General features: G+C 47.5%; 1 protein-coding gene across 2 annotated transcripts in view; it reads right to left on the reverse strand.

The window, feature by feature from the left end:
* Window positions 1–258: 258 nt before the first annotated feature.
* Window positions 259–14,455, reverse strand: part of rnf43 (ring finger protein 43) — a 221,887-nt gene continuing 207,690 nt past the window's right edge. For both annotated transcript variants that reach the window (XM_072469400.1, XM_072469399.1), the window contains 5 exons: window positions 13,510–13,611; window positions 12,013–12,183; window positions 11,301–11,403; window positions 8,795–10,384; window positions 259–1,082 (listed from right to left, as the gene is read on the reverse strand). In XM_072469400.1, the coding sequence (XP_072325501.1) occupies window positions 1,039–1,082; window positions 8,795–10,384; window positions 11,301–11,403; window positions 12,013–12,183; window positions 13,510–13,611 (2,010 nt within the window). In that variant the 3' untranslated portion in view covers window positions 259–1,038. The remainder of the gene's footprint in view (window positions 1,083–8,794; window positions 10,385–11,300; window positions 11,404–12,012; window positions 12,184–13,509; window positions 13,612–14,455) is intronic.

The following is a 14,455-nucleotide window of genomic DNA, read 5'->3' on the forward strand; positions in this document are numbered from 1 at the left end:
AGTGACATGAAGAATTGCTCCGTTGCGTCCAATCCATCCCTTATTTTTTAATGTCATGTTCTTAAAATAAATAAATTTGTTATCAGACTTTAATACTGAGTTCCAATTACTATGCAGTATCTATGGTTATATGCTACTTCGTGGGATCATGTTGTTTAAGCCCGTAGATCTCAAAGTCAGTCCTGTTCTTGAATATTAGCTCAGAAATCTTGCATTCCAACTACAATCATGGTATACAAAATAGTTCAACAACCGCTGTAATTGAAAATAATTTATTTGAGCATAATCTGAATAGGGCCAGACCATCAGGTTAGTGACAGCACTGATCATTTATAAGGCACTTTACGTTACACACCCTGGCAGAGGATAAATATATTAGTAAATAAATATATTAAGAACATATTACCATAATGAAATGTCTTTCTATACAAATATAATACAACACTTTAAAAAGTTTTTCTCTTAATTCAGAGTACCCAAAATATACTGAGGAGCCCTGGTAAATACAAGGTCCTGTAAGGCTACATTTATTTTTAAGTGCTTCTACTATCTGACAGTCAGGGTCTGGTCACAAGTGCTGGAAATCTGCTGTACCTTGGGCTATTCTGGAAGACAAAGACAACCTGGAATAGACCCTTCAAAAAGCCCTTCAATAATCCAAATTAATGGAAGGCTACGTTTTCCCCCCCCATGTCTCTGGTGAAGTAGATAGTTGGCAATGAATAACAAGCACCAATGCACGAAGAGCTGCTTCTGAAGATTCATGCTCCTGGATTGAGTATTTCAAACTTTGAAATAATTTGTTCTTTGCCTTGTTGCTACAACCTCCTTTAAACCTCATTCTGCCATCCAAACCTCTTCACACTTCCCGCTCATCCTATCAGCTGCATGGTTGCTTCACACATGCCCCCTTATCCCACCGGCTTCACGGCTTCCTCACACCAATGTCCATGTAGCTTCATGGTTTCTTCACTCCCGTGTGCCCGTCATCCTGCCAGCTATACAGTTTCTTCAGATTTGCTTTCTTTGTCCAGTTAGCTACACGACTTCTTCACATATCTCTGCCACGTTTGATTCCGAGCCTGGTTGGGCAGAAAAACATTTTCAGGCATTTTGAAAAACCTTTCGCATATTACAGGAATGATTCTGTTCAGCTGAGTCGAGGCCCTGGGTAACATGGTGGATACTGTATGACCTGAGTTCAGGAGTCACTGACTACAATCACAGAGGAGAACGTACAGAATAAACACAGACCCACCTATTAAAACACAGTTGAGGGTGTATTCCGCACATAGACACCTTACTTGACATGGAGTGTAATTGCCAAGCTAAAACAAAAATGTTTAAATTACATTTTATGACTAAAAGATTAAAATGAAGTATATAAGATCTAGGGAATGGATAACCCTCCATTTCTATTGTACAATGTTATCACCAAGTGCTCCAGGTAAGGTATAGCATATTTAGCATTTCGTTCCTTGTAGCACATTAGGTACACCCACACCAAATGGGCTACAATGGATAAGAAAGTAGTTCATTGCCACCACCTTCTTGAGGGAAATTAGGATGGGCAATAAATGTTGGCCTTGCCAGTGACACAATCAACCCATGAAAAGAATAAAAATATAGTTAGATATAAAGTAAAGATCCCCAGTGAAAGAGCACTCTGCCTACAACAGTTGTCATGTTTCCATTTTCTACACTAGCCACATTCTTGTAAGTGAGGGCATTTTGTGCTGTGGGCTCGTATACACCAGGAATTGGACTGAGACTGCCAAAGCTCCCTTCGTGCAGGGTTCTAATAACCAGTGGACTGAAAACAGTTGCTCATCCCGTCTCACAAGCTCTGGAATTCCCTCCCTAAAAATCATCCCTCATGCTCCCTCTCCTCCTTTAAAACCTGCCTCCGACCATGCTTTTGATCATCTGCTCTAACTCCTTACATGGTTTGATGTTGCATTTTGTCAATGCAAGTTCTTGTCAATTTGAACTCAGGCTCCAGAGACGCAGCGCAAATGCCCGAGGGGGTTTGAGATGTTATTTTTGACTGGCAGTTCAGTAAGACAATCTTTGACAGAATTAGGAGAAGGACAACACTTTTCACTTGCTCTCTCTTGCTGAGTTAAGTTTGAACCATTTGCAGCCGCTTTGAATGGGAAATAAATCAGCCAGAGGGTTAGAGTGCTCATCAGTCTGCCTTGTGGGAGATGAGATAAACCAAGCAGAGATTTTGTACAACAATGCTCTTTCACACCTGCGTCATATAACTAGATGTTGAGACGGTGGAAGTATATTCCTTATCCATGTTGGTGCAGTGTGGGCTTATTGAAGCAGTGAACAGTGATTAATATCCAGTACAGATCTAAAATTTGAAACACAGACATATTCCTCAATGGTGCTGGGACGCGAGGTGCTTACTGATTTTTAAAGAAGCACTACCTTTAGGAAAGGTGGAATTTAATTTTCTGGAAGCTGCATGGCAGCATGGATCACTCACTGCACACTCCAACAGGGTGTCAGTGCTCCTACTGTTAAAGCACCTGCTCTACATGCCGAGGTGGGACACCACAATCATCTGAGATTAATAAACAGACAAATTAATCATTTGCAACAAGGCAATATTTACATGGCAGTGATAATTTCACTGGTCCCAACTCATACCCTCAAAGCCAGGAGCCAAAACCTTGCTCCCTGCTGCATCCCCTCCCCAAGGCAATGACTAACAGGAGTACAGTCCCAGGTGACAGAAACTCTTCAGTACTTCCCCAAGTGGACTTTAAATCAGGTGTGATTCCAGACAGTGAGTGTCAATTGCCCATTTCAACATGTGGGGTACCAGGAGGTGTAATGAAAGCAGGAGCAGTTTCCCTACCTCCATCAGTTCTCTGAGGCAAACTGTAGCACTGAAATAGGCCAGAAGGCAGAAGTTATCCCCGCAATGATCAAGAAGCAAATCGGTAACTTTCTGGTCTGCATGGCTATGTTAAACTCTGACCCGATTTCATGGGATCTCCAATCATGGCAGCCACGCCAGCAAACATACCCACGCGCCCACCAATGTGCTTTACAGAATTGAAATACTTTTTAAAAAAAATCTCTTTATTGGCATTTACCATATTTATAAACAGTTGTATATATGCACATCATATTTTTCTCACCCATGCTAATTTTCCTTACTATACAGAGAGGTTTAGTTTGTCCTTCGTTTAACTGACCCTACGTGCATTTCATTGCCCTCTGGATCGGTCTATGGTTCCTCCCCCTTCCCCGTTGTCCCCCCCCCATAGTTTCGGCTGTGCTTTTCTTTTCTTTTCCTGACAGAATGGAATCATCTCTCGTGGTTTCCCTGCCTTCCTTCCGCCTCTTCCCCCCCTCTCCCCCACACCCCACCCCGGGCTGCGCAGTCTTTTGGTACCTCATCTATCTTGGTGTTCTTTAAAAAAAATCTTATTAGGTTATTCCTTGTTGCTGGCCTCGAACAGGTTTTGGAGCAGACCGACAAACTGACCCCAAGTTTCCAGGAAGCCTCCTCTGACCCTCGGGTGGCGTACTTAATCTTCTCCAGGTGGAGAAATTCCGAAAGGTCTGCGAGCCAGTCTGCAGCTGTGGGTGGTGCTGCCGATCGTCAGCCGAGCAGGATTCTCCGGCGTGCGATTAGGGAAGCGAAAGCGAGGGCGTTGGCCCCCTTCCCCTTGTGTAACTCTGGCTGCTCCGATACCCCGAAGATTGCCACTATTGGGCATGGCTTCACCCTCACCCCCACAACCTTGGACATTGCCTCGGAGAAGGCTGTCCAGAACCCAGCAAGCTTGGGGCAAGCCCAAAACATGTGGATGTTGGTTGGCCGGCTCCCTCTGGCACCGCTCACATTTGTCCTCCACCTCCGGGAAGAACCTGCTCATTCGGGTTCTAGTCAGGTGCGCTCTGTGCACCACTTTGAGCTGCATTAGGCTTAGCCTTGCGCAGGAGGAGGTGGAGTTCACCCTGCTCAGTACTTCGCTCCAGAGTCCCATCCTACCTCTGTCCCCAGTTCGTCCTCCCATTTTTGTCTGGTCTCGTCCAGTGGAGTCCGGGCTCTGTCCAGTAGCTGTCCGTATATTTTCCCACATAGCCCCCTCTTCTCGTTGCTTGTGCCTATCAGGTCCTCTAGTAGTGTGGTTTCTGGAGCCCCGGGGTACCCCACTGTCTCTTTGCGGAGGAAGTGTTTTATTTGGAGGTGTCTCATTTCCTGTCCATTTGCTAGCCTCCACTTCCTCATCAGTTCGTCTAGTGTCGCCAGTCTGTGCCCTACGTAGAAGTCCCCGACCGTCAATGTGCCCCCGTCCCGCCTCCATCTTTTGAAGGTGGTATCCAGCATGGCTGGGGGGAATCTGTAATTGCCGCAGATGGGGGCCATAAGGGACATTTTGGTTATCCCGAAGTGCTGTCTCAACTGGGTCCACGTTCTCAGCGTGGCCGCTACCACTGGGCTCGTTGTGTATCTTGTTGAGGAGGATGTGAGTGCTGCTGTGGCCAGGGCCCGGAGGGTCGTTCCTTTACAGGATGCCGCCTCAATTTGTATTCAATCTGTGTCAGGTTCTTGTACCCATCCCCTCACTCTTTCTGCCGTTGCTGCCCAGTGGTAGTATTGTAGGTTTGGTAAGGCCAAGCCCCCTTTGATTTTCCTTCTTTGCAGTGTCTGTTTGGGAATTCTCGGGTTCCTACCCGCCCCACACAAACGCCATAATTGGACTGTCTACCTTTTGGAAAAAGGCTTTGGGGATGAAGATCGGAATGGATCTAAACAGGAAGAGGAACCTTGGTAGTACGTTCATCTTGATCGTCTGCACTCTCCCCGCCAGAGAGAGTGGGAGTGAGCCCCACCTTTGAAGGTCTCTTCTTACTTCCTCCGCCAGGCTGGTCAGGTTCCACTTGTGGATCTGTGTCCAGTCTCTGGCTATCTGGATCCCCAGGTAACGGAATCTGTTCTGGGCTGTTTTGAACGGGAGCCCCTCCAGCTCTCTCCCTCTCCCGTTTGGGTTCACTGGGAATGCCTTGCTTTTGCCCAGGTTAAGTTTGTAGCCTGAGAAGGTTCCAAACTCTTTCAGTATTTGTAGTATTGCCTCCAGTCCCTCCTGTGGCTTCAAGACATAGAGGAGCAGGTCATCTGCATAGAGTGAGACTCTGTGCTCTCTGTCTCCTCTCCGGATTCCCTTCCAGATTTTCACGTCCCGCAGGGCTATCGCCAGGGGTTCGATCGCTAGCACGAACAAGAGTGGGGGCAGGGGGCAGCCCTGTCTTGTTCCTCTCTGTAGCTGGAAGTATTTAGAGCTGGTGGTGTTAGTTCGGACGCTCGCTTTGGGAGCGTTGTACAGGAGCCTCACCCAGGCGGTGAATCCCGCTCCTAGCCCAAACCGTTCCAGTACATCGAGGAAGTATTTCCATTCGACTCTGTCGAAGGTCTTTTCTGCGTCCAGAGAGACGATCACCTCTGGTGTTCTCTCCCCCTGAGGGGGTCATTATTAGTTCAGCAGCCGCCTGCTGTTCGCTGTGAGCTGCCTACCCTTGAAAAAGCCCGTTTGATCCTCTGCGACCACCTCTGGTACACAGCCCTCCAACCTTTTGGCCAGGACCTTTGCGAGTATTTTCGCATCCATGTTCAGCAGTGAAATGGGCCTGTATGATCCGCATTCCGTCAGCGTGGGGGGCAGGGTGTCCCTTGCCAGTGAGTCCGCGAACATGTCCATTAAGTGTGGGACCAGGACTGGTGCAAATATTTTGTGGAAGTCCGCCGGGAACCCGTCGGGTCCCGGTGCCTTCCCCGCCTTCATGGAGCTGATGCTCTCCATGATTTCTCCCAGGTCTATTGGTGCTTCCAGCTTCCCTCCGTCTGTCTTCCCCCACAACTGGTAGTTCCAGTCCGTCAAGGAACTGTTTCATCCCCGCGCCCCCGTTGTGGGGCTCAGATGTGTACAGTCCCCGGTAGAAGGTCTCAAATGCCCGATTGACCTCCTTTGGTTCTGTTACCAGTCTGCCTCTGCTATCCTTAACCTGCGCTATTTCCCTCGTAGCTGCCTGCTTTCTCAGCTGGTGAGCCAACAGGTGGCCAGCCTTGTCTCCGTGTTCGTAGAAGTTCCCCCGTGTCTGGCGGAGTTGGTATACTGCTTTCCTAGTGGATAGCAGGTTAAAGTCCATTTTCAGCTTTTTCCTCTCCGCCAGCAGCTCTAAGGTCGGGGCCTCGGAATATTTTCTTCTGACTTCCAGGATGGAGTCCACCAGTTATTGCCCGGCCACCCTCTTTTCCCTATCTCTGCTTGCCTTGTAGGCTATGATCTCTCCTCTAATCATGGCCTTCAGTGCCTCCCAGAACGTGGAGGGTGAGACCTCCCCGTTTTGGTTGTTACTCACGTAGTCGCCTATGGCCTGCGGTGTTTTCTGACAGAAGGCCTTGTCGGCCAGGAGGTCCGTGTCCAGTCTCCATGTGGGGCGCTGGGCACGGCCTGTCTCCAACCACACATCCATATAGTGTGGAGCGTGGTCAGAGATAACAATCGCGGAGTACTCTGTTCCCGTGATCCCTGGAAGCACCGATTTCCCCACTGCAAAGAAGTCGATACGGGTGTATACCTTGTGTACTTGTGAGAAGTATGAAAATACCTCTCGGGTGCAGGAACCTCCATGGGTCCACCGCCCCATCTGCTCCATAAATGCTCCTAGTTCCCTAGCCATGCCAGTCTTTTTCCCTGCTCTGTGGTTTGATCGGTCGGTCAGTGGGTCCTGTACACAGTTGAAGTCGCCCCCCATGATCAGTCGGTGTGTGTCAAGGTCGGCGATTTCTGCCATTGTCTTCTTTATGAATTCTGTGTCGTCCCAGTTGGGAGCATACACATTTACCAGTACGACCGGTGCCCCTTCCAGGATATCGCTGACCATGACGTACCGTCCCCCTGGGTCCGTAACTGTCTTGGTTTCCGTAAACCTCGTCCTCTTGCTAATTAATATTGCTACCCCGCTAGCCCTCGTCCTGTAGCATGAGTGGTATGTCTGTCCCAAACAGCCCTTCCTTAACAGCAGTCGGTCCTTCTCCCTCAGGTGCGTCTCTTGTAGGTAGATTATGTCTGCTTTTAGGCTTCTTAGGTGGGTGAAGACTCTGGATCTTTTGACCGGGCCGTTGAGTCCCCTTACGATCCAGGTAACAATCCTGGTGAAGTTTTTTTGACGCCCCCGGTCCTGAGGGGCCACCTATACTTACCTGGTGGACACGCCCCTGGACTCCGGGGTTTCCCTTCGTTAGGGGGCCGTCCAAAATGGACGCGGTCGCCGCTCTTGCCATGAGGTCGGACCCCAGGGTTTCCTTTTGTCCAGGGGCTACCCAACATGGCCGCCAGCTGTGTGTACGCCACGTGGCTGCGCCCCTACACTCCAGGGTCTCCCTTTGCCCTTCTGAGTGGCTGTTTGTGGCACCATCTTGGTTCCTCGCCCTGCTCCATCCTGCCGAGGCCTGTATTTGTGCTGCTTATTTACCTCACCCTTCTCTTTGTTTCTCTTTTGTTCTGCGCTCTCCCCCGACTCTTCTTCCCCCACCCCCCCCCAGTCCCGGTTCCTCTGTCCAGTAGTTTTGAACAGTCGTCACTGCTATAGTGTAGGAAAATGTATCGCAAGAGAGAGTGCAATTAATTATTTTTGTCACGTGCTTTGTGTGAATTTTCTGGTCATTATGGTGAGGGGCTCTAGTGCTGGGAAGTTAAACACTTTGCATTTCAAAGATGCAGTGTCAGCATAAATAAGGTGCTCCCAGGTCAGCTGCAGCACAAGGTAAATACAGAGGAAAGCTCCCTAACCATCCCAGAAGATACTTTGAGATCAGCCGCTGCATAAACAGATTAAAACTCCATCTGTATTCACTTGCCAAGCACTCCCGGAGTTGGTTCAGCATTCCCGCAGTGTTCCCGCCGGCAGCGACCAGCAGTGGACGGCACCGGTGGGAACCTGTCGTGTCATCGCGGCCACTCGGCCCATCCGGGCCAGAGAATCGTTGCTCGCCGTTTGCGGCAATTCCCCGAGTGGCCCGGCACGATTCGCGTGGCACTGGTTTCGGGGGGGTGGGAGAATCGCGTGCGGGGGTTGGGGCGGCGTGGCGCGATTTGCGCGCCGCCCCGCCGATTTTCCCACCCGGTGTTGGGGGGGGGGGGAAGAGAGAGAATCGCGCCCCAAATATTTCGATTTCCCATATTGGTAGCGGTGTAGGATCAATTTATATCAAATGCTACAGAAGATGCCCATTTTTCTGCCCCCTGGGCCTGTGCACACCAGTTGCCTGCAGCTGCCAAGGTACAAGACTCTGGAATTCCCTCCTTATACCTCCTTTAAGGTAGTTTTTAAAACCTACCTCTTATACCAAGCTTTAGGTCACCTGACCTGACGTGTGTGGCTCAGTGCCCTGTGAAGCACTTTGTGAGCTGTATGAGTTATTGGAAATGATGAAATCCAGTTACAAAAGGCTGCATTTCCCTGGTCAATATTGAATGCACAGCCAATCACTGACAAGCACGTAGGATGCTTCCCAGGTAACCGGAAATCTCCCAGAGCCATTTAATGCAATAACCAGCGAAACTCCCAACTGCATTTTCCTTAACGCCTCACACCACATGGAAACTGTCACAGCCTCTCAATTGAGAAATAACCTGCATCACCGGATTTCATTACCCTTTCCATGCTTTTGGCACAAGTAAAAAAAATACAAGTTAAAAATTCAGCACAGGCAAAAAAACAAACATTTTGGGCACATCTAAAGGGTGTGTGCACTCCTACCCACCTGGACTTTTGGGGATTTCCTGGCAGTAGAAGGATTCATCTTGTACTGGACCTCCATCACAGTATCCTTCAGTACAGCTATCTTGAAATGGATGGCCTGGATCCATGTTGTTTCTGTGCTGCTCTCCAGCCAACTGCGGCTCAGAACCAACCTGATACCGTTGTTGCTGGCAGAGGGGGTCAGGGCACTCACAGAATGGGAAACCCCATTCATTAGAGGCTCCATTGTTGAGGATTAAAGGGATTGGCACTGACGGCTGAATATGTGGAAGGTGGCACTGCCTCCCACTGTTTCCATAGTGAATATGCACTCCACAGTCCTCCAGGGTATCACAGTCCTGATGGAAGTAAACCACTGGTTGATCCATCTGGAAACTCCTTTTCCTTCTCTTCCTCCTCCTCCTGTTGCTGGTCCGATTGGGTTTATTTTCTGAAGGCACTTGGTCCGGTTTGGCACAGACGTCCCTGCTCTCACCCCTTTCTACGTCCACATTTTGCAGTGAGGTTTCAGGAAGGCAGAGTCCAGAGGGAAGCAACAAGTGCCGCTCCAAGCAGTGACATTGGACAGGGTGAGGGGTGTACTGGGATTGACAGCTGAACTCTACCTGCTGCTGGCAGTGTTTAATGTCACTCAGAAGTTCCTCTAACTGCTCATTTTCCTGCTTTTGCGATGGGCTCCTGCCAGGACTCATACAGTGTTCTTCAGGACTTGGGTGAGCATCACTGTAGTGATGGTGCCGATGATGGTGGTAGTGGGTGTGGCTAAGCACCTGTTCTTCCTGAGGACCACTAACCGAGTCCAGTGACTTGGGTCTCTGTTCTTCAAAGGACGAACATTGTATACTCTCTCCACCTGCCCCACAGTATACAAGGGGATCATATTCACTGCTCAGAGAGCTACGGAATGTGGATTGGCTCCCATAAGTACAATGATTACTGATGTCCGTACAATCCAGTGTTGAATCACTGGAGGAGCAGTGGCAGGGACCTGAACTGGAGTCACTACCTGGGCTGTCAGCCAGGTATCCACTGCGCACTGAACAATTGATACCAAAACTGTCCCCTGAGCAGCTATGGTTGTCATGGTTGCTGGTGATCTGTGAATGAGCAGGAGCACAGTTGGGCTTTAAATTATGTGAAGATAGTGGTGCACTACATGCAGAAAGTTGCTGCGGCCTGCAGGGAGGTTTATGTAGACATGGTCGATGAAGAGCTTGGTCTGGCCAAGGTGGACCTTTTCGAATAGTAAAGGGTCTATGGTGTCTGTAGAAAACTCCTTGGCCATCAGCATGCTGATAGTTGCACCTGTGCAAGGCTGAAGATTGTTGTGGCCTTGTGGCCACATATCTCATTGTGTTAAACCCCACGCGGTAGACTTCTGGAGTAACAAAGTAATGGCCAGGGGGTGCAATTTGCATTCCTGGAGTTCTGGGATTGTTCAAATGCGGAGCCCTGGAAGGAATGGCAGTGTTCGGTCTGTGAAGGTGCGCATGTCCAGGGTATCGTCTGAGCAAATGGATACGCTGGTTTAGTTGAGCAGCTGGATTGGCTTGGTCATGGACTTCATGTTGTGCAACTGATGAATTACCTTCTGAAAATAAGATAGAACAATGAACCATTAGTGATCACCAACGCCAAATGTTTCCGTTGATCTTTAATTACATCCCCAAGACTCATGGGCCATCACAGCTTTACAGAGACCAGCACACAGCTGAATATGATCAGTCTTCAAAGCAATGTGTAGAATGTAGGCCTTCGATTCAAACTCTAATTGACACTCGCTTCCCGTTACAGCTAGACAAGACATTCTAGACTTGTTTGTGCTCACAGATGACTTGGCTTGGCTCCTCGGAGATGGGATTGTGCAGCTTGCAACCAACCAGAGCTGTAAACCTGGGCTTGTTTGACGCTTATTCATTTGTACTTTTAATCACAATCCCCCAGCAGGAAGAACGGGGTTTTCAATGTTGCTGCTTTTGTTCTGTATTCACTCAAGTTTCATTCGAGAGTGGGGTGAATTTGAACACTGATCTCAGCATTAGGGAGTGTAGTTAAAGATTAGAAAGAAAGGTAAATTTTAATCAATTCAGATGTTTGAAAAATCATCATGATTTCAGATCTGTGCTGGTGTCATGGATAGGTCCCTGAGAATCACATTCACTGCCTGAGTGCAGCCAGAATGAAATAACATCTTTAGCGGGAACATATATTTACATTTACCGGCACAAGTGCTTTTCCAAATGAACCCCCTCTGTAGATGGTGGTCATGCCTTCAGAGGCATAGAGTCATAGAATGCCTACAGTGCAGAAGGAAGCCATTCAGCCCATCAAGTCTGCACCGACCCCCTGAAAGAGCACTCTACCAAGGCCCACTCTCCCACCCTATCCCGACCCCGGTTACCCCAGCCATTCCTGGCCTCACCATTTAATAAACCACAGCATTAAATCCAAATCCGGATTTACTTCCTTCAAAGATTCCTACATGTGAACTCCAAACTTTCACCTACCGATGATGTTGTACATGCAGAGGGGGCAGGTGCGATGCTGGAGAAGCCAGGGATCCACACATTCCTTGTGGAATTCATGGAAACAAGAAATTATCCGTACATCCTACAAAGACAAATCAGCCATAGGATAAGCAATACATTCTAGCGAGTGCGCAGCACTAAACGCAAGTCAGTCACTTAAAAGAACAGCACAAACATATTTAATAATGAGGGAGAATCTTTTACCAAAATGCCAGGATCAGCTTCAGGATGGCTTGGCATCAAGTAACAGGTGAAACCAGAATTCAGGAAATGGAATGACCCAAGGGATTATTGAGTCTTTCACCCAAGGCCCAGGCAGATGACATCAAGATCTCCTCACTCTCTGTTGGGCAAACTAGCTCTCAATACTAGAACACTGTCCTTTAACCGGAGTGACTAACCCAGAAAACTGTCCCTTTCAAAAGGATGGAAGTTTGCACAGGCTCAACTCATAACTGAATATGTTTGGACGGATTGAATAAAAAAAGACAACATAAATAAGAATCAAAAACCAATTGGGAGAAAAACTATTCATTGAAGGACATCAGGATGAGGGATCAAGTCCATTTATTCTTGTGGCAATGAAGAGTCCTAGGTCATCTACCCTGTCTGACTAAAGGAAGAATAAAGAAATTCACAAGAGCGCGACTTCTTAAAAAACAAAATTCAGTCTGCTACCAATTCTTCTCACCTGTCCTTCAGCAAACTCCTCCAGACAGATAGCACACACTGGCTCCGATATGCTGCTACTCTGAGAATCTAGGCTGCTTTGACGCTCATGAGTTTGAGACCGGCATCGGGATTGGTAACGTCGTGTAGCTAGCCGGCTGATTGCATTGATAGTCTGCTGCTGCAAGGAATTCTGAGAAAAAAGGAGGACATTAAGAGTCAGTGTGCAAAGTTCATTAAGAATTTAATTGATTCTGCCAGGCTGCAAGAAGCAGAACAACAAATTGCATTTAACATCGAAAAATGAGTCATTGATCCCGGCAATAATAATTGGTTCTGGTATAGGGGAGAAGGCCTAGTGACACTTGATGTAGTCTAACTCGATCTAGTGAGGGGTGGCTAAGCCAACAGGCAGCAGTTATGCTCAAGTCTGTACCCTTTGGATATGAGGGCATAAAAATGGGTGCCATTTGGTGGCAGAATCATAGATTTCATAGAACTTACAGTGCAGGAGGCCATTTGGCCCATCAAGTCTGCACCGGCCCTTGGAAAGGGCACCCTACCCAAGCCCACACCTCTACCCAGAATCCAGTAACCCACCTAACCTTTTTGGGACACTAAGGGCAATTTAGCATGGTCAATCCACCGAACCTGCACATCTTTGGCCAGTGGGAGGAAACCGCAGTTTGGCCCATTTCCTTCAATATCTTTGCTAAACAAAAATCTATCTATCTCAGATTTAAAATTCACAACTGTTCTAGCTCAAACTGTTGTTTGTGGGAGAGTTCCAAACCTCTACCACCCTTTGAGTGAAGATGTGTTTCCGAACATCTCTCCTGAATGGTCTAACCGTAATTTTTAGACTATGCCCCCTGGTTTTAGAATCTTCAACCAGTGAAAATAGTTTGTTTATCTACCCTGTCTTTTCCTGTTAATATCTGGGAAGACTTCGATCAGATCACCCCCATAACCTTCTAAATTCTCTCCTGATAACCTAACCCCTGTAGTCAAGGTACCGTTTTTGTAAACCTACGTTGCACTCTTCATTAGGTGTGGTGCCCAAAACTGCTCACAGTACTCCAAGTGGGAGACCCTAGATGCGTATGAGCACCACTCATACCCCTGAGATTTTAAGACGTTTGCAATCATGCGGTGTCTCCATGGTAACTCTCAGCCCTAAATCCAAGCAAATTTTAAATTCTGCAACGCAACCAGTAATTAAGTCCAAAGCCTTTGTAGCCAGGATGCAGACAGTTACCAGCTGATTTTAGATTGGTAGATTTATCTCAAAAGAGACATGTATAGTGCAATTATAACAGAATACACCAGTGTTAATTAAACATAATTCAAAACCAAGCTGACACTGCCACTAGCAACATAGAAAAGCTGGGCTGTTATAGGTGCAGGAACGCAAGCACTCATTGATGAAAATCATAGTACGATTACATTATTGGGCAAAAGTTTAACAGAAATCTAATAGCCAAGACAGTTACATATTGGGAGGCCGCACTGCTCTTACCCGAGTCCGATTCTGCTTGCACTTGATTCTCACCGCCAGGATCATGACAACAACTGAGAAAGCAACAATCAGAGTCATTAGGATCCCCACGTCGTAGGCTGGCTGGAGAGAGAGAGAGAAAAAAATATTATTACCGATTAAATGTGGTTGACTCTTAACTGTCCTCTGAAATGGCCTAGCAAGCCACTCAAATCAAGGGCAATTATGGATGGGCAACAAATTGTTGGCCTTGCCAGCGATGCCCACATCTCACAAAATAATTAATAAAAAGACATACTGGTGCTTTTCCATCAAACATCAAAACACTGGCTGAGCAACAATAACACACACCCCAGACAGCTAGTAGCTTCACTCGAAATCATCTTTGAATCTCACTCTCAGAACACTGTCAAACCACCTCTTGCAGAAATCACACTCACGACATCCAATTAAGTGAACACAATATTAAGGGTGGTGTTAAACCTCAAGAACAAAGCCTTTGATTTAAGTAATGCAATCAGGAGTGACAGGTTGGAAGAGGTGGGGGTGAACTCAGTATTGCGTACCACAGGAATGTGAAGTAAAGCTGGTGTGTAAAGCTAGTGCTGAGGAAACTCTTGTAGGATCCACAGCGCCTTGTAATTTTCTCCCACTGGATGAGCTGCCTGTTTTTTGGGTAGGTGAGTGGATGGCAAATATTGGAGGAAAAATTCAGAAAGCTGTGATAGCAAATCGTCACTGTTACATTACATGTGCAGGCAGCCACATAGTCAGGGCTCCATTTTCAGGAACACTGTGCAGACTGGATATGCCATACGAATATCAAAGATAATTCCCAGCAGTTACTAGCTGTCTGTGACTCATTCCCTCACCTGTACATCTGCATTTTGTTGAAGGATTTGCCTTGTAAGAGAAACAAAACAAAGGAATAGTTGTGTTTCAATCCCTGTTGAGACTTGCAGAACCT

This window comes from Scyliorhinus torazame, chromosome 12 (genome assembly GCF_047496885.1).
Source record: "Scyliorhinus torazame isolate Kashiwa2021f chromosome 12, sScyTor2.1, whole genome shotgun sequence".
NCBI classification, from domain to species: Eukaryota; Metazoa; Chordata; class Chondrichthyes; order Carcharhiniformes; family Scyliorhinidae; genus Scyliorhinus; species Scyliorhinus torazame.